The sequence below is a fragment of the Nematolebias whitei genome, chromosome 18 (assembly GCF_014905685.2).
Source record: "Nematolebias whitei isolate Nwh7 chromosome 18, NemWhi1, whole genome shotgun sequence".
NCBI classification, from domain to species: Eukaryota; Metazoa; Chordata; class Actinopteri; order Cyprinodontiformes; family Rivulidae; genus Nematolebias; species Nematolebias whitei.
Window position 1 is genome coordinate 17,975,557 of NC_056515.1, and position 25,196 is coordinate 18,000,752.

General features: G+C 39.3%; 1 protein-coding gene across 1 annotated transcript in view; it reads right to left on the reverse strand.

Moving 5' to 3' along the window:
- The window catches only part of pam (peptidylglycine alpha-amidating monooxygenase), a 38,326-nt gene that overhangs the window by 3,357 nt on the left and 9,773 nt on the right, over positions 1-25,196 (reverse strand). The window contains exons 7-23 of the mRNA XM_037691861.1: positions 22,017-22,100; positions 21,485-21,533; positions 20,929-20,996; positions 18,147-18,227; positions 17,991-18,067; positions 14,797-14,900; positions 12,366-12,562; positions 11,707-11,757; positions 11,356-11,485; positions 9,543-9,659; positions 9,362-9,434; positions 8,329-8,539; positions 6,985-7,188; positions 6,677-6,792; positions 5,283-5,379; positions 4,906-4,956; positions 1,152-1,394 (exon numbers count right to left, since the gene is read on the reverse strand). Coding sequence (XP_037547789.1) covers positions 1,152-1,394; positions 4,906-4,956; positions 5,283-5,379; positions 6,677-6,792; positions 6,985-7,188; positions 8,329-8,539; positions 9,362-9,434; positions 9,543-9,659; positions 11,356-11,485; positions 11,707-11,757; positions 12,366-12,562; positions 14,797-14,900; positions 17,991-18,067; positions 18,147-18,227; positions 20,929-20,996; positions 21,485-21,533; positions 22,017-22,100 — 1,953 coding nt within the window. The remainder of the gene's footprint in view (positions 1-1,151; positions 1,395-4,905; positions 4,957-5,282; positions 5,380-6,676; positions 6,793-6,984; positions 7,189-8,328; positions 8,540-9,361; positions 9,435-9,542; positions 9,660-11,355; positions 11,486-11,706; positions 11,758-12,365; positions 12,563-14,796; positions 14,901-17,990; positions 18,068-18,146; positions 18,228-20,928; positions 20,997-21,484; positions 21,534-22,016; positions 22,101-25,196) is intronic.

The following is a 25,196-nucleotide window of genomic DNA, read 5'->3' on the forward strand; positions in this document are numbered from 1 at the left end:
TTCAAATCATGTTTTTTATGATTGTCTACTGTTGTACTGATAAATATCTCCTGGAGGGTAAACTATATCTTGGCTGCAAGTATCAAGCTGAGAAATCCTTTGTTTTCTACAACTGATAGCAGTTGGTCATTAATTATGATGAAGTTTAGCAACTTCTCTGTAAACATTCGAGCTCCGTGGTTTCAGCGATGTCTTCTTCTTGTTCAATCCGAAGCAAGCAGCCTGATCTCGGTCAGCCACGCTCAGTCTGTCCCTCCTCCGACACAGACAGACTGAACGGGTCAGACTGAGCGTGGCTGACCGAGATCAGACTGCCTTCTCCGGACTGAATGAAAATAACAAACCGCTGAAGCCACGGAGCTCGAATGTCCATCGTAAAACTAACTTTACCGCGGTTTAATGTGGTGCTATGGCTCTGTAGACATTGCATGTTGCCGTCTTGTTTTGTGGTGTTTAGTGTAAAATACTTCCACACAGCGGACATGTTTAGATGAAAAGTTGGTTAGCTGTTAGCCACAGTGCTGCTAACGCAGTCCTCACATTATAGCTGGCTGCAAACTATGAACTGGATTTCCTGAATGTGAGGCGGGTCTTATTACTCTGGGTTCATGAGACACGCCGCCGTTCAGGAAATCCATTCCATAGTTTGAAGCCAACGTGCAGCGCAACCACAGACATGCATCATGGATCGGAAATATCGGCAGGTTGGATCGGAAAATCCGATACGTAAATTATGCTGGTATCGGAGTCCGATACGGATACTGGATCGGATCGGCCCCATCCCTAACTGCAGCCCAAACCACAGAGTATTGTCACAATATTTACATGGCAGTAACTATGACCTGCATGTGCATCTGAGAATATATAATGCACAACATAAAAATATATCTATATAAAAAAAAAAAAGATATTGTGCAATCACTTCTTGAAATTATGTATTTTCAGCGATATGAAGCTGAGGAATTTAAATTTTATGTGACAGAGAAATGAAAGGTAAAGGTTTTACTGTAACTGCCAACATATGAAGAAAATTTAAATTTAGTCAAAAATTAGGAAAAAAAAAAACATCTACATGCTAAATCCTTGTTAAAAATCTAAATTGGTTCAAAAATCTGCAGCTCATGCGTCTCTTAATTTCACGTCATACGTACTGTTCTTCCTCCAGCACGTGAAGACTCCAACGATTACAACAAGCAGAAGAGGAACAAGAAGCAAGGTGGTGATGACTGCTGGGAGTACACCTTTGTTTTCGGTGGACTTTGGTGCGCTTTTCATTTCTTCAACTTTAACCAGAGGTTCACTTGGCTCAGCTACGGTTTGCTTCTCTTGGATAGCTGCTGTCTTTGAAATGTTGTGACCTTGCTTTGTCTTGCTTTGGACATACGTCTCCATTTCTGCAAGCAAAAAACAACAAACAGGACTTCAGCTCATTTGGTTAGGGTGGGTGAATTGTCTGGGTTAGAGGCTAAAATGAACACACATTATAAAAAAATAAAAGTCAAAATATTTTTGTCCACAAAGAACTAAATGAAAAATGATATCATGAAGTTTAAGAGTTAGCATGTGTATTATTTTAAAAAAAAAAACTTTAATCACGAAGGAAAATCTACTTTCTACAATGCAATGTCAATTTTATATATATGGAATGTGAAATAAGTGATTGCATAAACATTTATCCTTTTAAAATGTCAATCCGAATTCAACTTAGAGAAAAGTTTATTGAAAAGGTCAGGGGATGGATACAAAAAGATTTGCAAGGCACTAAAAATCCTTGTTAGCGCTATTAAATTCATCATTAAGAAATGGAAGGACTATAGGAAACGTGTAAATCTACCAAGAGTAGGTTGTCTTCACAAACTGAGTGACCACGCAAGGAGAATAGTGAGAGACCACCAAGACACCTGTGAGCACTCTGAAGGAGTTTCAAGCTTCAGCAGGTAAGATAGGAGAGAATGCACAAACAGTTGTTTTTCAGACAGCATCTGGTTGTCTTCAGGTTTCTCTACATTATATTTTACAACATTCATTTTACCCTCTATTTTTTATAAGCCTTCCAGGGAAGGCAGAGAAGCACTTAAAGCTTTATACTCTTTCACAAAACACCCCAAGCACTTAGGAGCATTCTGATGGTCTTAGATTGATTTCCAATTGGGCCGAGGTGGCAAGGGGGGTTGAGGTCATCCCACCCCTGATGCAGCTTTGTGCTGCCAAGTGTAGTAGTAACAGAGCTGAAACAGTCTCTCTTTCTGAAGACATTGGATGACAAAAGGCTCAACTCCGGTGCTCTTCACTGACGCCCTCCCTTTCTCTTTAACCATCCAAAATTGCGGTTTTGGATTGTTAAAAGCAGCTAAGCTGAGAAGCTAAGCTACGAGCTAAGCCAACAGGCCGACCTCAGAAAAAAAAAAAAAAAAACTCTGTCTTGTCAAAGCTCCAAAATTCACGGTCGAAACCTGTGCCTTCGTCTAAAAACTTGTTTTCTCTGCAAAAAGAAGCTGAGAACTTGTTTACTGATTTCTTTAATTAAAAACTTTGTGTGAAAAATGCCATACTAAAGAGCTCAAAGCACACAGAGCGTCTGCCATTTTAAGAACTGAAAAACAGGAACGAGAGACAGCCCATGTCTTGTCAACGGGCCTCCCTCCCATTTTTCTTAAAGAGACACGCTGTTCGCTCCCTCACTATCCATCCTTTGGTTCAAACAGTCTTGGACTGCCATCCAGCGGTCAAAAAGGTACTACACACAAAAATTAACCAATTAATCACCCAGCAAAATTTGTTATTGTGACAGGCCTAATAACCACAAAGAGATTCACTAAACTGAGTTAATTTATCATGTCTGAAAACAATACGAGGGAGATGTCAATCAGGCATTCAGTTAGTCATGCTCCATGTCAATGCATCTGAGTTCTGCTCCACACCTCTTTAGGTTCATGCAGGATCAATAAAGATCTATCTTATCTTATCTGATCTTATCTTATTATGCTTGCTTTATTATACAGCTTTTTTCCCTCACTTGCTCTGGAACAAGGCGCAGACATTCTCTTCCCTCTCCTGTTCTCCTCCTGCTTTTTGCTCTCTGTCTGTGTATCGGAGCTCCTATGTTACACATCTTCCAAAATGAAAACTACTGTTTTGGATCTGACCAACTCTGTTAGTTCATGTCTCGTACACAAAAACTCAAATACATTCTCTGACTTAGTTCAATCTGTACTTGTTGATACCAAAAGGCAAGCAGATCCAGAAGCAAAGCAGATCCAGAAGCAAATCAGATACAGATAAAGGTCATTTCTACGCAAATGACAAAATCTTTTCAACAAAGCGACAAGGTCCTGGAGAACCCTCATCTGGTCTGACGACACGTACAGCTGGATATATCCCTGGGGAAGTGGAATGTGATGCGTCTATCTCTGCTGTCCATCGAGGATACCAAAATTGCATATAATTGGATTTATGATAACAGGTTTCCTGTTTTGGAATAGTCTTGTTCCTGGTTTATCAACGTACAAAGAAGACGGCCGCAGCTAATCTGGCCCTCGTCAGGCTGCTGCCTATGTGAAGGTTGGTTTGTGCTTTGAGGACTCAAAATCAGCTGATTTACGAACTAAACCGTTAGATGGAAGTGATTTGAATCGCAGGCCACCTGCGGCTTTGGGACTCGTCAGCATGAAACAACCTTGAAGAGGCTCATAAGCACGAACCGGTAGAATGCACCCTAATCTGGACATTTCGGATCTTGGAAGTATCAGTAAGAGTCAAGGCTGACAAGAAAAATAGTCTGCCTGAATAAATTGACAACAATTGTGGCTTATCTGAATCCGACTACCCGGTTGGCCTCGAAACATGCCGACTTATCAATTTCTTCTGGGAAATGTGTAAACTAAGCTTGGTCTATTGCAACACCCCCCCCCCCCCCCCCCAACTTGTGTGGAGGCTTATCAGAACTGTGCCAGCTGGCCATCATCTTATCAGGACAATGGACTATCTGTCAGTGCTTCATGGACCGCCTCGTCTTCAAACGCATATGTAACGTGTTCATAAATGTGCTGGCAGAGTTTATTTGATGTCTTAAATCATGTCCTGTTAAGACAAGGTGTCCTAGGTGAAGAGATCTTTTTTGTAATGCCACTACCTTCTCCTCATGGCTTTGTCCCTTTTTCTATCTAAAAAAAGTATTCTGAAAAGGATAAGAGGCTGCGCTATCACAGCAGCAGCTACGTGCACTCCGCCCATCTTTCGGACGACTGTACGGACTTATTCTCGTTGTATCTCGGTGCAATGATATTAAAGCTTATTCTGATTCTGATTATTTCTGAAAGCTCACGTCTGTGTGGGACAAGACTCCATCTGTGATTTATAAACAACCAGAAGCAACATAAACACAGACTGGTCTTTGGAGTCATTTTGCTAAAATTTGAAATCTGAAATTTAAAATTTGCACAAACTGGTTTGTGGAAGCGCCTTTAGACTAGAGAAGAATGTGGGCGACAGTTGAAGTCAAAATTTTGTCAAAACTGACCTTTTGTCAAAAAGGCCAATTTATATTGACTGTGACCGTTTTATAGGGGGAATACATGATATATAGGAACCGTCAGTGAATCAATTAAAAAAATATACATTTATGAGGTGTATTTTCTTTTTTTAATTAGGTAGATGTCCCTTGCATTTACATGGATTTCAACTTTTACTGCAGCAGACCTACAGGAAGTGCTTGTGTTGATTCAGCTCATAGTTATATAAAACGCAACAGGGCGTACTAGTCACGTGATCTTGTGATTCACTGGAGATGGCCTTAACCAAAAAATGTTCCTACCGTGCGTTACTTTTTTTATATCACAATAAATAAAACAGAAGGCAGAAGAAAAGTGTTATCAACATGATGAAGATAAAATCTGCTGCTCTTACGTAAAAGTTCTTGGATCTCAATTCCAGCTTTCTTGACGGAGCGATGCAACTCTAGAAAAATGTAATAATTTAATATAATAAAATGTTTACAGATTAAAGCAAAACATTATTTTTCAAGTTTAGTTTACATGTTTGAATAAGACAACTCATGAATAAAAAACATGAAACAGCTAATTATTAAACTCCATGTTTGAAATAAACAAAACTAGTTTCTATGAAAATGTGAACATTCCTAGCATTCACTGGTTCATCAGATATTTGAACACATAAACAGACAGGGGCAAATTCATGAAAGAATTTGACATGTTTTTATAAGTATGCGTCACTTTTTATGAATCAATTCAGCTCAGTGTGACAATAAATTAAAATAAGCTTACTCTCTGCAGTAAACTTGAAAACTGTTTTACTGCCCACGTCCCCAACGAAGACGCTGCCGTCTGGAGTTACGACTATGTCGTGGGGCATTTTAAACTCCTGGTAAAAAGAAACAAAACACAGGTCAATTCAGAAATCAGTTTTTTTTAAACAAACCATAAAACATTGAAATACCTTGTTTTGGGATCAGTAAACATTCTGTGTAATTCATTTTTAAATTTAAATATAAATTCAGTTTTTCGAAAACTTGGGAATTTTGATTATAATAAATAAATAAATAAAACAGCTGTGGTAGCTCTGTGGTCAGTGCTGGTGTTGTAATCCTGCGGCTGCAGGTTCGAGCCCAGGTTGTGTCAGGAAGGGCATCCGATGTAAAAAAAAAAAAAAAAGAAAGTCAAATAATTTGTGCAAGTTTGTTCGCAGTAGCAACCCTTAAAAAGGGAGCAGCTTAAAGAAAACTTGTCAAGTGGCAAGAATCTGATCTGCAGTAGCCGAATATTTTACCTGAAGCTACAGGAGCTAACAGATCTGGACTCTTCCTCTCAGTTTGTGCAGCTGCTGTGTCAACAATGCTAAGGACTCAGAGCCACAAACGCAAATAAAGTACAGCACAGAACAAAGTATGGATTTGTCTGTAAATAAACACAGTTCAAGGCCTTTTTGTGTTCACATTTCAGAACTAAATGTATAAAATCAGCAGCACTTTACGTGGTATAAAACTTGGGCTCGACCAGTGAAGACGCTTTGAAAGAGTCGAAACAAAACAGCATCTGGACAAGTCAGATTTATTTTAGTCTAATTTACAGGTAAGCTAAACCAAACCAGTGATGTTATGTTAATTTATTATAGTTTTGTTTATGTAGTTTTTATTTACATATATGCCATGTGCTGCATTCCAATTAATATATGGTATAAATGTATAGTTTTTAAGTTGTTTAAGTCATAATTCATAAACCAACTCAAGTATCCAGTGGTAGAAGCTACTTAACACTAAAACTTATAATGAACAAAAAGAAGTGCAGAAACACAAAAGTAATTAAAATCACTTGTTCTAGTGAGGAATAAAAAAAAGGACATCTTCATTTTTACTGACAATTACCCAGTAATGAACATAACTGTATAAAGTATCTATGTTTTTTTCTACAATAAGTTTATACAACAAAAATAAGAAACAACTTGGTATTTTATTAGGTTTTCTCAGAATAATAATGTGGTCTCAGAGTGGATAAAAAAACATTAGTTTTAGTTTGTTATGGCACAAAAACTTAGACCATTGTTTCGGTTTGCCAACAAAGCACTGGTCTACAGCGCCTAAGACTAAAACTTGTAAAGTTAAGGTGTTCATGCTCAAACAAGCAGCATTTATATGTTTTGAGGGACAGTGACGTGTGTTTACCTTCTTGTTCGGACTGAACGTATCCAGAATCCTTTTGGTTGAATAACTGACCACAAAACCTTTGAGTGGAGTTGAGCGATACAGTGACTCCCCGTTTACTGCGTAAATCAAGTCATCTGTGTGTACACAGCAGAGGACACACAGGAAAAAACATATAGAAAAATAACTTTACTTTGTTTATATTTAGACAATATCAAAGCAATAATTAAAGCCAAAACACCAAAGGGTTGTAACTCCACTGAATGAAGTGCTGATGAGCACCAGGACAAACAGAAACACACGTGATGTTTGCAGCTGGATCAACTCACCTTCAGCAGGAGTGAAGGCGATGGCAAACACTTTCCCTCCAAACTCGTCTTTTTTTATTTCTTTGACAAATTCTCCAGTTTCAGCTAAGAAGCACTGGATACGTCCATTCTCCCTGTCAGCCACACAAACTTCTTTTCTGTCAGGAAGGAACACCAGGCTGTGGGGGATCTGAAATGGTGTGCGCCTTCTCCTGTCCGAGGAACCTTTAATTAGAAACAAAGGACGAAATCAATACCAATATGCCAGTTCTGTCTTATTGTGCCTTAGCAGTAATAATATGTGTTAGAGCTGCTGTTTTTCTTTACAATTTGAGGTACTGTTAGATTTTATCATGAACCAAATGCCATGAATTACATGCCTTAGGTAGAATTCAGATGCTGGTAAAGCCTTTCAGGAGCAAAGGTGGGAAAGGTTTCATCACTTTAAATGGCTGTATAAGTAAATCGTAATGACTATATGAAAAAACAAATACATATTGGGATGTCCTCAAAGGCACATTAAATATCTCAAAATCTGAAGAAATTGCAAAAGACAAAGCTATTGACTTAATCTAATAAATCTAAAAACACCATTAATGTTGAAAGGTCCAGGAGCAATAAATACTAAATACTACCATCAATTTTGCAGTACATGGCTATTTTGGCAGGAACATTAAGACAATCCTGCCAGACATGACCTTTGGATGGTTGGATGCTAACTGCACTTCTGGGGTGGAGATGGGGTAGAGGCAGGGCAGCCAACTTGGGACAAGAAAGTCGCGGTTCGACTCCCAGACATCCCCACATGCCGTTGTGTCTCTGAGCAATCACCTAATCCCTAACTGCTCCCAGGTGCTTACATAGCTGCCCACTGCTCCACCTGGGTGTATCTCAGGTGTGATGAATTAAACGCAGAGAACTAATTTCATCTTTATATGGGGACATACATTGATGACAATCTCAGACTTCCCTTCCTTCCCTCCCTAAATGACCACAGTTTTCCATGTAAATAACTGTGCAATGCAAAAATACTGCACTGTAAAGACCGATTAAAAAAAGCCTCCGAATGAATTTCTATAAAATTTTGGAGATTGGAACAACCTTGGTCTTTGCTGCGTTATTAACTAGGACGTAAACTATTTCTTCAAACTTATAGCTGTTCATAAAGTTATTTCAGAAGCTTACTTCAAACTGTCCAAACTATGTCGTTGATTAAAAATCTAAAATTTGAGAAGATCACATGGAGACAGAAAGATGTTCTACAGAAGTGAGCAGAGACCCTCGCTCTTTTCTGTTGTTCCTTTACATTATTTTGAGGCTTTTATGACTTTGTTGGTTTAAGTGTTTATAAATTGAATTAGATACCTGCACCCCACTGAGTCAGATATTTTCCATCAGCAGAAAACTTCAGTATCCTTGCATTGCAGTAGCCATCAGACACAAAAATGTTCCCGGTTTCTGTGTCAACAGCGACGTCCGTGGGCTGGCAGAAGTGGTTGATGTCACTTCCAGGTGTGAAGGCCTCTCCCAGTTCCAGCAGGATTCGGTCTCTGCCATCACTGCTCACTTTTAACACCTGAAAAAAGAACACATTTATTTGTTCAGCGGTCAAAGTTGTGACCAGATGACAGGTATGAGTTTTAAATGTCCAATCTGAAATCCATAAGTCGTAAAATCAATAATCTCCCAATATTCAGGAGTCTATTTTTCCAACATCAATAACAACAACAAAAAAATAGGTGTTCAAAATGGTTTATTTTTTATTTTAAATAAAAAATTCCATGCCGATCGTGCGGCTCATCCATCAATCAGCCATTTGTGTGTCATGTCCAATCTTATTTTGAAAAACCGCCATAGAGCGAGTCCGTGAAAAACAAACCGCAAAGTAGTGAGGGACTACTGTAACGACAATACGTAATCATAACCATGAGTATTAATAGTCACAATACTCACTTAGAGCTTACAACTTAGCTTTTCAAAACACCTTTACATTTTTACTGGTGTGGTGGCAAAATATAAAAAAGTAATAACTGCTTGTGTTTCAGAACTATTACAGGAAAAGATGCTCATGGTTTAACTGAATTAGTTTGTCGGTGTTAGCTATTCAGCATCTTAGCAAAAAAATACAGTACCTACACTTTCAGTCAACAGAGTGAGACCAACAAGATTTTTCACTTTCTGAATCAGTGGAATTTAGTGGAGTACTAATAAAAATATGAATTACCTGTGGCTGTGTTAATTAATTAAAACATTATTTTGATAGAAGTAAGCAGGATGTGTAAAAGCAATGAAAACACAAAATGTTTATCTTATTAGATGATTCCTCAAGATAAATGCCATTACTATTACACTGAGTAGCTGCAACACTAAACGTCTGTGATCCTAGGACACATCTTACCTGATGAAGAGCAACATCAGTCACCCAGTAATTATTATCCTTGTCTGTAGTTATACCATGAGGCAAGTAAAACCTGCAACATCAGGAAAATATATCAATATTACACACATCTGTGTAATGATGAATACTTGTACACAGTAACACTGTTCTTTACAAGAAAAAAGCTAAAACACATTCTTACATGTTTCTGCCAGAAGCTTTCAGGATTCCACCTTTGGCTGGGTCCACTACCAAAACAGTGGACTGTTGAATAGGACCCAACGACCTCTGCTGGTATCTAGCCTGGAAGTTAAAAGAACTGAAAACACACAGAACAAACTTTGTTTTTTTGTGGTTCCACATAGAGCAGAGTGGTTTTAATTGAGACGAACTTTTCCACTTTTTCAAGGCTTTCTGATGAGACCAGCAGCTGAGTGGCATTAACTCAGGTGATAGCAGCATACTGTCAGTGTTGCTAGTGCCAGATGTAAATGCAAGGATACAAATATAATATATGTAACACCAGGGGTGCCTAACATTTGTCAGGTCTGACTCACATGTTTACTATGAGTTTGCTTTTTTTAAGTGAGTAAACTGGTTTCTCACCAATGCAGGGCTAAGTGCAAAGTGGAGAGCGGGCCATGAAATATACATTTTCACTACACATACTGCTCGAACCTTTCTAAGACATAAAGAGTAGATCTTTGCACACTGACTGCAATATCACCCACCCATTTGAAACTCAGCTCTACCACACTATCCAAGTACGAATGCTCATTTGCAAAGAAAATATTTACCACGCTGGGAAGTAAGAGTGATATTACACAGTTTACAGCGACACAGAGAGATGGCAGCCCACGTTGTGTTATTTTGAACACTCCAGAGTCACGTCTCTGTTGTATCAATGCTGTTAATGAAGTCGCTGTTGATCTTTGTTGTATCTCACTCATAATAACAAATTCTAGTACCCTCCTTTTGTTTTTTTTAAACCTGTAATGATGAAAAGTTACCATGGAGCAGGAACAAAGGGATCACAACATTACATAACAAATAAACTGGTGTCCCCGTCGCTGAGGGGTTTGAATAGTGAATGTTTGTAGATGTTGAGTGTTTTTCTGGACTGGAATTGAACAGGGAATGCAAGTAAACCTTAATGTTTTTGGTGAAAGATATTCCAGTGGGTAGGAGTTACACTGTGTTGAAGAACAGAGGAAGGGTTTTATTCATTTTTTGCTTGTCCAAGGCAGCGCAGAGCGACAGATCCTGGCAATGGAGGGAGCAATTTTATCCACCAGGGGGTGTCAAATGATGGTTTTGGCTACCATAGATTAATCTTTCTTCACCACAATCATTTGAGGAAACTACACTTTTAAGCAATATAAAAACTAGAAAGCACGGTTTCCTCAAATTATATAAGTGGCTGCCAAGATGTCTGTTTGTTTTTTGAGCTGTATATAACTTTAAAAATAGCTTATTTTTGTTATACAGCTCAAAAAACAGACTGACATATATGGCGGCAGCCATCTTGGATTATGATGTAGCAACCAAATTTTTGATAGTGGCTTTTCTTACGACTAGATGCAGCCACACACCAAAATGGAAGACGGTACCTCACTTATTATTCAACGTATTTTGCTCACAGCATGAACAGATGGATAGACAGATGGTATTTCTAATTCCCGCTCCTCGCTCCGTGACAGGAGACATTAAAAGACAAACAAAACGAATTAAAAAAGATGTTTAGACATTAGAAGACAAGATTAAGATTAAATCTACACATCGACTGCAAATGGTAAAATAATATTGCATCTATTAAAATCTAAAACAGTCTTTATATGTTTGTGTTTTCTCTGTTGAGCTGTATGTCTTTGAGCATATGTTGCATCACTCAGACTGTGATGGCTCTGATGCAGAAAAACATTAACATCAAGGTTTCTGTTAAATCAAACTGTTATGACATTTTCAAATGAGACCTGAAATATAAAACAACTTTATTAAGAGTTTAAAGAACTTACTCCCGTTCCCAGCGATGGTCACCTCGGTGAAAAATGACCAGGTTAGAATCTGAGTCGAGTGCAAGTCCTGACACCTGACCCAGCTGAAGAGAACTCTCTGGCCATGCTGACACTTGGTCCAAATGGTACTCTGCAGACAGACACACCACTAAATTAAAAGATTTTCAACATGGTGTTCAATGTGAGAACAGAAATGTGATAAATGATATAAATAGTTAAAGAGACTACTTCTTTAGTGATTTGTTTAAATAAATCACACCTCCATTGATTTTGAACCTTCTGTATTGTTACAAATGGTTCTTTTTGAATTCCACAAAGTAGCGCTTCATTCATCTCTGTCTTTGAGCTTACCCTGATGCAGAGCCTGCTCTTCTTTGTTGGAATTAAAGAGCTGTCCCTCATCTTGAAAAAGAAACACACTTTTATTTTTTGGTTTATGTATAAAGCATATACAGAACTTTTCATCAAACTTGTTTTCAGCATTTTAAATCTTAAAGTACGGTATCTGCAAGCCCAGCTTATCAAACGCTTCAGCCGTTGCTTCATTATTCTGTAGAACTTAATCAGAAGTGGGAAAAAGGTCTTCGTGGTTATTGTTGCCAGCCAGGGAAGTTGTGCAGGAGAGCACTGGCTTGGTCCCAGTGAGTAAGTGTTTGGACACACTGTGCGTGGGCCACTAACTCTGCTCCACATTTCAATGGCACAGTCTAAACCTCCACAAAACCTCTTTCATTTTGTTTAATGACTTCTGGCATTGGTTATACATGAGCATGGAGAGAGCTAAAAACAATCTGACCACACAACACACGGCCACTTTCTGAAGTTTAGTTCCTGCACAGAGAACTCGTCAGTGTTACTGAACAGATAATATTTGGCTTCCTCCTTAAATAATACAGGTTCAGCGTATTTTACTAAACACAGTAAAACTTTTAAAGCCGTATGTACACTTTTGACAACTGTTAAACTATAAATAAATGCATAAATGACAATGAAAATTGATGACTTCCTACCTGTAGAGGATTGTCCCCCGTGCATCATAGAGATCATGTGGTCTGGACTGACGGCGATGGGAACATTTGCCTCTGCTGGAATATGTCTGAACAGGTCTTTGGAGCCAGTCTCCATGCAGTTCATGAAAGGAATGGCATGTTCGCTGTCCATGTAATACATCATGTAGAAGTTGCACATTTCATCATTTGAGGTACCACTGCAGAGAAAGAAACACACAAAAAATATTAGAAACAAATAAATAAAGCTGTAAATAAATATTTAAATAAGAGGGCTCAAAATATTTGCTTGTTTATACTTATTTTTGAATAAAGAAAATATCTGTGACATTACACATGTGAATTTCATCCAAACTTTAAAGTTTCATGAACTTCAGACCACGGTAAGACAAACTGTCAGCTTTCTAAAACTTACATTAGAGCATCAAGTCTGACAGAATATTTCCTTAAAGTTACTCCTTCATGCCTCCAACCAAAACAACTCTCTGTGATCCAGGCAAACAAGTGAGTCTTGAGTGGGAGGAGAGCGAGTTTAATCTGCATGTGAATTTAGCTGCATAAACAGAAGCTTGTTAAGTTTAAAAGCTTGGAACTGCACACTCTCCAAGTTTAATTGAGAAAGCTCCTCGGATGGAAACCAAAACATCTTCAACTATAAAACAGAAATCCAGCTTCTTTGTTTAATTTTTTTATTCAAGTAGTTTAAGTCAATGGCATTCTTTTATATACTTTTCACAGCCACATGATAATCTTGTCAGACAACATGTGTGAATTATACTGATTTAAAAGATAAAAAAAATACAAACCGGATTCCAAAAAAGTTGGGACACTAAACAAATTGTGAATAAAAACTGAATGCAATGATGTGGAGATGGCAAATGTCAATATTTTATTTGTAATATAACATAGATGACAGATCAAAAGTTTAATCTGAGTAAATGTAACATTTTAAAGGAAAAATACGTTGACTCAAAATGTCACAGTGTCAACAAATCCCAAAAAGGTTGGGACAAGTAGCAATAAGTGGCTGGAAAAAGGAAATTGAGCATATAACGAACAGCTGAAAGACTAATTAACACTAAATAGGTCAATTGACAACATGACTGGGTATAAAAAGAGCTTCTCAGAGTGTCAGTGTCTCTCAGAAGACAAGATGGTAAGAGGATCACCAATTCCACCATTGTTGCGCAGAAAGATAGTGCAGCAATACCAGAATGGTGTTACCCAGCGTAAAATAGCAAAGACTTTTAAGTTATCATCATCAACCGTGCATAACATCATCAAAAGATTCAGAGAATCTGGAAGCTGTGCGTAAGGGTCAAGGCCGTAAAACTCTACTGGATGCTCGTGATCTCCGGGCCCTTAAACGTCACTGCACTTCAAACAGGAATGCCACTGTCAAGGAAATAACAGAATGGTCTCAGGAATACTTCCAGAAAGCATTGTCAGTGAACACAATCCACCGTGCCATCCGCCGTTGCCAGCTGAAACTCTACAGTGCAAAGAGGAAGCCATTTCTAAGCAAGCTCCACAAGCTCAGACGTTTGCACTGGACCAGGGGTCATTTAAAATGGAGTGTGGCAAAATGGAAGACTGTTCTGTGGTCAGATGAGTCACGATTTGAAGTTCTTTATGGAAAACTGGGACGCCATGTCATTCGGACCAGAGAGGACAAGGATAGCCCAAGTTGTTATCAACACTCCGTTCAGAAGCCTGCATCACTGATGGTATGGGGTTGCATGAGTGCTTGTGGCATGGGCAACTTGCATGTCTGGAAAGGCACCATTAATGCAGAGAACTATGTTCAGGTTCTAGAACAACATATGCTCCCATCTAGACGTCATCTCTTTCACGGAAGACCCTGCATTTTTCAACACGATAATGCCAGACCACATTCTGCAGCAATCACAACATCATGGCTACGTAAGAGAAGGATCCGGGTACTGAAATGGCCAGCCTGCAGTCCAGATCTTTCACCTATAGAGAACATTTGGCACATCATAAAGAGGAAGGTGCGACAAAGAAGGCCCAAGACGATTGAACAGTTAGAGGCCTGTATTAGACATGAATGGGAGAGCATTCCTATTTCTAAACTTGAGAAACTGGTCTCCTCTGTCCCCAGACGTCTGTTGAGTGTTGTAAGAAGAAGGGGGGATGCCACACAGTGGTAAAAATGGACTTGTCCCAACTTTTTTGGAATTTGTTGACGCCATGAAATTAGGAAACAGCAGATTTTTCCATTAAAATGATACATTCTCTCAGTTTAAACTTTTGATCTGTGATTTGTGTTCTATTCTGAATAAAATATTAGATGTTGGCACCTCCACATCATTGCATTCAGTTTTTATTCACAATTTGTTTAGTGTCCCAACTTTTTTGGAATCCGGTTTGTAAAAGTAACTAAGCATTTGGCCCAATAACTAATCAAACTCACCCAATGTAGGTTTTGGAGGTTCTGCCCTCACCAGTAAACACACATCTGGCAGCCATGATGTCACCATACTGCACGTTCACCTCCTTGTCAGCAGGATAGAAAGCCTGGAGACAAAACACATTCACTGCTGAGCAAAAACATTTTTGGAGGTGAACAACTAGATTATGTGTGTGAAAAGCCATAAGTGAGATCATGAATGTAGTTCATTATTTTCATAAACTGGGGTTATCATGCATTTTAGAGAATTTTTGGTGAAATGTTATGAATGTTTTTATATTGTGGCTGAGAACATCTTTCCCTCCTGCCATGAGAACTTGCTGGTCTGCTGTCTCCAAACATTCTCTCTTCTCAATCTGGAGGCCGACTCGCAGCTCCTCACCGACACCCATAAACCATATCTGTGTGCTTTTGTGAGTTGAGACCACAGCTGGCTTCAGGACGAAGGAACGTCCACTGAACTGTCAGTGTTATAAAAGTCAGCAGAAGACCGAGGTTCATTCTGTGGCACTGTATGTATGCATATGTATTTATGTGTGCACCCTGTCCTTAATCAACTAGCCGGTTAAAAAAAAGTCTTCACCTGCCGTGAGTTGTGTTTCTTTTGAGTAAACATTAATGAACGAGAGTTTGTCTAACAAAGCACAAACAATGTTTACATTTAATTCATACAAATACAGAAATAATTCCTAAACACATATACTTTATGTTAACGGATCAGAAAACAAAATCCACAAACAATAAATAAAAAACTTCCAGAAGAACTCTCATCTTGAGCAAGCATGAAGGCAACAGTGGAAAGGAAAAACTCCCTCATGAGGGAGAAACCTCCAGCAGAACCAGATTGTAGCAGACTGTGTGAGACATTGCCTTACTTTAGTTTCAATAGAGTTTAACAATTTTTTTTAATCAGATTTGTAAAAATGCAAATAATATGTTAGGATTTAATGCAGGGCAGTGTCATTTTTCATCTTACCTGGTACAGCCTAATAATAACTTGCCTGATTAAAGACTGCGTCTGCTTAAAATTTCAGATGAACAGATGCTTGTTTGCTTTAATAATTGTAGTTAAATTTAAAAATAGTACAATTTATTTTGAAGTTAGAAACACTACATGTAAACTAAGTCCACCTCATGATTCAATAGTGTGTAATCCCACCTTGAGCAAGACCTTGAGGTTGTTAAATATCTTGTGGAAAATTTGTGCAACGCATGTTCAAAACAACACAAACTGGATTATGAAACTATGTGGATAATTCAAACCCTGCTGTTGCACACCGAGTTGTCTTTGTCAAGATGTAAATTTTATGGAAATTACAGAAAGTTTTAAGAAGTACCGTACTACAAAAGACTGACAATCTCAACATACAGATGTGGGGTCCAGAATCAAACAGCATGTGCAGTTCTAAGAAAGTGAAATAAACCCTATAACAACGTTCACTGAAGGCTTTATTTCACTGTGCATGTCTTATCTTATTAATTTGCATCGTACAGATATGACTTATGCAATCTGCAACACACACAGCTGACAAACTGTCAGATGTCCGAACTGAAGCTGCTAAACAGAAAAATAACTCTCAGCTGCCTCCTGCAGCTTGTGGTTCACAGAGCATCAAAAGGATATCATTGTTCAAAGAGAAATCCCCCAGCATCAGATAACTAAAGGAACACAGTGAAGATGGGAATCGGCCGGAGATGGTAAAAGATGTGCAAGAACATTATCTTTAAAGATTGAACATTCCTTCAAAACTAAAGACAAAAACAAGATGGAAAATGCTCGTGGAGGCTTCAACAGGGGCCTGAAGCAAAACTGAAGGAACTGCAGGTATTTCTGTCAAGTTCTGGATGTGTTCTACATGTGACAGCAATGTTCTGTGTACTCGATAAGTCTGGACTATGAGGTAAGGAAGTCTTTTCTAACAACCCTCCCTAACCCCAAAAAACATTCAAGTCCAGCTAAACATTGCAAAAAAATCTATCAGGTTTCCCAAAAGCCTGTAAGAAAATGTGCTACAGTCTGTTGAACCCAACATTAAACATGTGGCCACACTTCCAAATGATCCTGTAGGTTTAATGCAGGAGCAAAAGTACCATACAAATCACCAAGCCCACAGTGAAGCATGGCGGTGAGAGGATCATGCTGTGGGGATGCGTTTCATCAGATGGAAAAGGTGTTTCAGTCAATATGAACTGTTCCAAATACCCGTTTATTTTAGCACAAAACCTTCAGGTGTCTGCTAAAGCTGAAGATGATCATTTAGCATTGCAGCATGGTTTTTAAAATTATAACTAAAATATTAATTTGATTTGTTCTTTTGAATCATTTTAGTACCTGTTCCTCTTTAAACAACTAGAACAGGGCTGTAGCAGTGTGTTTGGAGTCGTTGTAAAACCACTGGAAGACTCAGGCATGTTTGAAACATTTTAACATTCCATTATTAAAAAAACAGATCAAGGTGCATTTTAGCTTAGGAGAAGAAAATAACATGATTATAAATTAAATTGTAAATGATTAAGTTGTTTTATTCAACATTTTTCAATCAGGTCATCTGGACAGTTTCTTTTTTTGTGCTGAAACGTTTCGCCTTTGATCCGGAAGGCTTCATCAGTCAAGGAAACACAACAAAACTGATTCTTCCCCCAACAGCTTACTCCAAAGTGGAACAAACCAGTTTGGTTGGTGCTAAGATGGTTTCTTTGGTACGCCCCCTCTGGATTATTGAGCATGGACTTTGTTGTTTTCAACCAGTTTAACACAACTGTCAACAAGGAAGAGGTCCGGCAATGGAGGAGGGGCGTACCAAAGAAACCATCTTAGCACCAACCAAACTGGTTTGTTCCACTTAAAGTAAGCTGTTGGGGGAAGAATCATTTTGTTGTGCGTTTCCTTGACTGATGAAGCCTTCTGGATCGAAGGTGAAACGTTTCGGCACAAAAAAAGAAACTGTCCAGATGACCTGCCCGAAAAATGTTGGATTATATACCTGGATTATTGAGCATGGACTTTGTTAAGTTGTTTTATATTTTTTGTTTGTGACTATATTTGCTTTAAGCATGTAAGCAGCCTAGAAAATGGGTCTCTTTTGTTAGCATGCGAGTGCATCCAGGGGATAAGAGGCTGGAAACAGCTGCACAAAGAAATACAAACAAACAGCTGTGTGTAATGCATAATATGGACTCTGGGTTGGGTTACTAACCTGCGGTAACTGAGGGGACTGCCTTCCGATCAGGCTCCACTTCCCATTACGAATCCTATAACCGCTGACCACTTTGCCTGTGAAAAAGGAATCAACCATTCATCCTTTCATTTATGGAATAAACTCAGAAATAATGAACTATCTAAGGTGGCTCACCAAGACGGTGTGTATGGGTCCTGAAGGCAAACGGGTAGATGGGATATGAAGTATAATCACAAGCAATATCCGAGTTTGTAACTAAAAGATAAAAAGAATAAGGTTGGCTTAACTTTGAATGTCCCTTTTCATGCTCTTATCATTTCATGCATTTCATTTGAGCTGTGGGCTTTGGGGCAATGTGTGTTATACACAGTGTTCCTTTTTTTAATTTTTTACTTTAATAACAAAACATTCTTAAAAATGTTCAAAGGATAAATAGTGATTAACTTTTACTGAAAAGAAGTACTGCCAACAACAGACACATCTCATATTTTCAAAAAATAGAATATCATGATAATGTTAAAAAAGTATTATCAACTTCCACCATTTAACCCTTTCCTCTGCCTTCACTTGCTTCCTCTTATTGACTACAAGTCATCCTACAGTTTACCAAGCACCAGACTCTTAGCACTTTCAGATTTCTCCTCCTTCTTCCTGAAGTCACTGTTCACCACATATTTCCATGCTTTTGGCAAAATTCACTACCGTCTATCCTCTTTCATTTTTGTACTCCTTCATACCAAACCAACCAAACACCTCCTTATATTATGGGCGGCTATGGCTGAGTGGAATGAGCAGTCGTCCTCCAATGCAAGAGTTGGGGGTTCGAATCCACCAGCAGTCACATGCCGAAGTGTCCCTGGGCAAGACACTGAACCCCTCATTGCCTCTGATGTGTGTCCCATCAGTGTATGAATGTGATAAATTCTTCAGATTCACAGATACCGGTGATTCTGTGCTGCTTGTCCTGTTGGACCTGACAGCCGCCTTTGACACCATCGACCATGAGATCATCATTGTTAGGTTGGAGCAGTGGGTGGGCGTCACAGGATCAGCCCTCAATTGGTTCAGATCTTACCTCACTGACAGATCCTTTTGTGTCTCCATCAAGAATTTTAGTTCCGCAGAGGCAGAGCTTAAATGGGGGGTTCCGCAGGGGTCCATCCTGGGTCCCCTCCTATTCTCTTTATACCTGCTGCCGCTTGGTGCTATTTTCTGGAAACACAACATTCCCTTCCACTTCTATGCCGATGACTGTCAAATTTACTTCCCCCTAAGACACAATGGTACATGCTCTATTCAACCGCTGCTCAACTGCCTAGCTGACATGAGGGACTGGATGGCTTTAAACTTCTTAAGTTTCAATGAAAAGAAGTCTGAAGTCATGTTGTTCCCTCCCAATGACACGATCACAAACCACTGCATCGACCTCTCCGCTCTAACCCTGTCGGAAAAACAAAGTGTCACTAATCTGGGAGTGATAATGGACCCTTCCCTGAAGCTTAACAATCATGTAAACATGATTGTTAAATCATGCTTCTTCCAACTGAAGCGGCTGTCTAAACTGAAGCCCATATTGTCCAAAAATAACCTGGAGACAGTAATACATGCACTCATTACATCTAGGCTTGATTACTGCAATTCACTCCTGTTTGGTATCAGTCAGACCTCCATTGCACAACTACAACTGGTCCAGAATGCAGCAGCCCGATTGTTAACCAGTATAGGCAAAAGAGAGCACATTATACCAGTTTTGGCCTCACTGCACTGGTTACCGATTCACTTTCAAATCCAGTTCAAAATACTCATGTATGTCTACAAATCACTGAACAGTGTCGCCGCCCCCCCCCCCCCCCCCCATCTCTCTGATTTGCTACAACCGTATGTCCCACCACATTCCCTGAGGTCAGCGAACCAGTTGCTCCTCACAGTTCCAGGAACTCGTCTTAAGCGCAGAGGTGACAGGGCCTTCTCTGTAGCAGGACCAAGACTTTGGAACGAGTTACCTCTGTTTGTCAGACTGGCCCCCTCCCTCTCGGTTTTCAAGTCCCGTTTAAAAACCCACTACTATTCAGTAGCTTTCAACACCAGATGATCTGTGTTTTGATCCTGTATGCTCCACACTGGTTTGTCGTCATTATCTGCATCGTTTTTATGTCGATATTCTGATTTACCTCATTTTGTATTTTGCTTTGTGTGTTACCTGTTGTTTTGTCTGTACAGCACTTTGTTTGGCTTTGTAGCTGTTTTAAGTGCTTTATAAATAAAGTGGTATGGTATGGTATAAAAAGCACTGATTAGTCTCTAGAATGATTTGTTCAGTTAGCTTTGTATAGATCTAGTAGAGTGCTGTATGAATGGGGACACAGATTGTAGTGTAAAGTGCTTTGAGTGTCCTGATATGAGAGAAAGGTGCTATATAAGTACAGTCCATTTACCATATCACCTCTGTTCCCTTCATCTACATGTCTATTCATCACTCTATTCTGCTTGGGAACACTTACTACCACTTCATATACTGTAATTTACTCCACACTTCCGATTTGTCTTCAAACTGAACACACTGACAATATTCAACATAACTTCTTACATTTCCAGCTTTAGACTCATGCGCTTTTCAAAACTCTCTTCCCATCCACTGCACTCTTAACGCATCTTCTTTTATCAAACGAAAGTCACCCCAATTGATGCACGTTAGCCAAGTAATGAGATTTTGAAAAATCTCAAAATTAACTGAGAAAACGGCAACAAAAATAATCTTGTGACGCAATGCAATTTTCAAAATAGGATGCCATTGTTGAAGTCTAGTTTTATATAAAAACAAAAGCTTTTAAATAAATTACACATTCCTGAGCAGTTCCTGTGTCCATCCGCTTGAGAAGCTAGACAACAACAAGAAGAACTACATACTGTATACTTAGGCTTCACAAATATATCTAAAAACTTTGAAAAGTCATACCTTTTTTTCCAGGAAGTATAACCGTGTCCACAGACATCAGCAGGTATATGCCAGCAATGAATGGCTGCCTGTAAGGAAGGAACAAGATCCAAAGTAGGTTGGACAAATTAGAATTATTTTGTCCTACATAATTCACTGACAAAATATTTACGTGTTCACAGTACATTCAAGCAGGATAGTCAAGTAATGAAATAATAAAAAAAAAAAAATAAAAAAAATCAGACTTAGCTACATTCTTCTAACTTGAATGATTTGTTTTCAAATAACATACACTGCATTTCTCACTAGTCTATTCTTTTGATTTTTTTCCGTACATGTTTTAATAAAAATAAAATAATTATAGCACATAGGCCTTTGCACAGTGCAAAATGAGTTAAAATTGTATTTTTATTCACCAACAGATTTTTGCCTTAAAATGAATGTATTTAATTCAAAGGAATTATATGGTAAACATTTGAGCTCATGTAGTCATTCGCACTCTGCCAAATGGCTGCGAATGTGGGGAAATGCTGTGTTATTCAGTTAAAAACATTAGTTTGGTTAAGTCAAAACTTACTTTTTTGTTGTCATTCTTAAAGTAAGTCCAGAGCAATCTTTATGATGGGCTGTAAAACAATTTGTTTTATAAATACAAAGTGACGCAGAACGGGTCAAATGCAGCAAATACTTAATAAAAGACTGGTTGCTTTGAAATTGGCAAGGATTTTAGATGTTGGCAGCAAAAAAAGAAGAAAGAATTGATGGTAGCACTTAAAGTTCTCTGATCCAGTGTTATTGAATGAGTTGTTCACAAGTGTGGTGTGAATAAACAAAAAAAACTTTCAATATTCTTGAGAATGTTTAGAGTCATGTTTAAAAACACTAAAGAATTACAAGTCAGGTTTGAAAACAAATTACGTTTTTACAACTAGAACCTACAGCAAAACTAATTTTCTATTAACAATATTGTGATTAATTTACCATTTGATCTGGACAAAATGTTTTGGTATATAAAGTTATATTTCTGAGATCAAATCCTAAAAAGACCTTAAAGGATCATTTTAAAAATGCACAGAATTTATCGTTGATCTTTGCGCTTCAGTACTTACTTCTGAAAGCGCGAGCATCTCCATAATGAATCTGCAGCACAAAGTAGGACATTCCTGAATTTTTTCCAACTCTAAACCCGACATCTGGAAAAAAAAAAAAAAGAGAAAAAGCTGTTCAGAAATGGCAGAAAAACACCAAGTCAAATACCAAATAAAAAGTTATAGGCATTATAGGACCTTTATAAAAAAAAGTTCATTATATGAAGTGAACATGTTTTATCCTCACCTACTCCAAACCTTCTCATAAAGCCATTTAAAAACATAGAAAGCTTGAAAAACTCTGTGTAGCAGTATAGAAATGTACCCGGCTAGGGAAATGCCACTTCTGTTAGATAAGTGGGCGGAGTATAAAAGGAGGCAGCAATGCCTGGTCTGGCACTTGGTTTCCTCTTCCTGCTCCCACTACGTGGCTCTCAACCCGTGTGGGGTTTGGTTGTGGCCGAGCAGCAGATCATGTTATGCGGGCTGTTCTGGCTTTCGAGGGATGAAGGCCAAGCTTGCTGCTTTCCTCCTCCTCCTGTGGATGTGCATGTCTGCATGTGTATGTGTCAGCAGGTGAGTAGTTGGGTCCCAGCTCATTGTCAGCTTCAAAATTTACTACTGTTGGTGATTGGTTGACTGAATTTTATAGGTCCTTTGAGGTTGGGACCACTGCTGTTTTGTCTCTACGGAAGATCACTGTTTTGTCTCCTCCGAGGTTACAACTGTTGTCTCTACCAGTGTTCTGGCTCTATGGAGGACCACGGCTGTCTGGGTTCTCCAGATTATTGCACTTAATTGTCTTTAGACGCCTGTGGCTGCTTCACTGGACTTCTCCACAACGAATTGTTTGGGGCGCGGTCCCTGAGCACTCAAGTCAGTGGCGTGGGTAATTGGTCACACCCTGGGTCTAGACTACAACTTTTAAAATGAGTATTTGGTTTGTTAAAGTATCTTAAAAAACTTATTTAAAAAGGTATTTATAAAAATGGAAATGAATACACTCTTCTAAATTTGCAAGCCTGTCTCAAATATCACAAGTATTTTCGTAAGATCTACGAACCGGTGTGCCTTGTAAACCGCATAATTTTAATGAGAACCACTTGGTACCACCACATCTGGAACCATGCTGTATGTGAAACTGACCGGATAGCAACATCATCACAAAACAGTCTAATCAGAGAGCAGAGTTGTTCTGCCCTCAGCTCCACTGCAGTTCATGAAAATGAAGCGGATTTTCAATATGGCTGAAACCAGTGAAAACTTCTGAAAATCTGGTAGGTTGATTTTTGTACAATTCAAAACAATTGTAACTTTTTTTTTATGTACCTGCTAGTTAGAAAACATTTTTGGGGTTTATTAAAACCCAATTATACACAAGTTGAATAAAAATCACATGATCAGCTTCAACATACAAACGCACAATAAAAGGGTCATAAAATCATGCAAAAAAAGTTTATAAAAGTGCAAATATAATCAAGTAAATGGGTTTACACTTTTATATTGAATATAAAAAAAACAAGTTTAAAAAATAATTTTGGTAAGCCAAACTTATCCTAAATTGTTTTTAAAGGTATTTATGGTTAATTTGAGTTCTTTTTTTTTTTTAATTTTCCCCAAGCTGCATTAAAATGCTATTCAAATGAAAATGGTCATGATCATGTTCTGTCATCTGCCTCCGCACCTGTAACTCTGCCACGCCCCCTCTGCACTTTCTGCTTGACGTAATTTGAGATTTTTAAAGGCAGAGCCCAAGGGTGCAGGCAGGACTCGAGACTCTGTGGATAAAGCACTTTTAAAAAAACTAAACAGCTGTCGAGGCAGCAAAACTTGCATTACGAAGAGACACGTAGAGAATCACAAGGAGGCACTCGGGGAAACACCAGGGACTCGGGAGGTTTACCAGACGAATACAAGACGATGCCCAGACGAGGAATAACACCAAGACAGACTTGTATACAAACACTGACGAGGACTAAACACAAAACACCTGTCAGGCTCACTGGTGTGGGAAAGGGGAAATCGCACGAGAGGAAACAGGACAGAGACACCACTAGGGGCACAATCACTACACTGCTCATTAGAGCCTGATTTTCTGCACATGGTCTGAGCCTTATTTAAGGACTCTTCTCACCTCTCCAACCTACCAGATTACCAGACCTTTTATGGTACCTGTTTTCCAGCCATCTAGTTTCTTGCTCTCGCCTGTTTTCATACCTTGCTCTTCGGATTTTGACCTCATGCCTGCCTTGTGGATTTACTGTTCTTCCTGCTCCTTGTATGGTTTTGGTTCTGCCCATCTGACCCTGGTTTTTGACTACTTCTGACTACAAATTCTGGATTATGGTTTGACCTTTGGATTTGTTCTTGGACTTCTGACTCCCTGTGTATAACCCCACCTCTACGCCTGGACCTTGCCTTTGGATTACTCCTCTGACCATGTCTGTCACAGCATTAAAGGCCTCCCTCTGCAGTGGCCTTCCCACCAGTTGCGGTGACGTCATCACTTCAAGTTTTGACAGGTGGCTCTCACCCCACCTACCTGTAAAGATGTGTTCCCGCAGCTGGATCCTGACTCCCAACTACAGCTGCAAAATCAATAAAACTGTATTTGTTGTTTTCACATTCTTGTTGTCTGGCTGAATCTGTATCCAAAACCCTGACCGCTGACAGTATAATCTGGCCATAATGGATTCTAAATCAACACAAGAGTGGTCTCTGGTGTTGAGGGCTCTATTGTTAATTTGGACATACAGATGCAGCTGATGATGACAATGTTCCGTACCAGGTTTGGCACATAAACCCTCAGAGGCTCTTCCTCATCCCACACCTTCAGAGTCCCACACCTTTGGCCAGCCCCACACCTTCGGCAGGGCCCATGCCGGCCTTGGGCAGGCCCCACATCTTGGGTGGGCCCCACGCCTTCGGCGGGATTCACCTGAGGGTTCCACCACACCTTCTGAGGGTTCCACCACGCCTCCCAAGGGTTCCACCATGCCTCCCGAGGGTCCAACGCTTCCTGCACAGTCCACGCCTCTGGAGGGTTCCATACCTCCTGAGGGTCCAACTATGCTTCCTGTGCAGTCCATGCCTCTGGAGGGTTCCACACCTCTGGAGAGTCTCATGCCTCTGGAGGGCCCCATGCCTATGGAGGGTTCCACACCTCTGGAGAGTCTCATGCCTCTGGAGGGCCCCATGCCT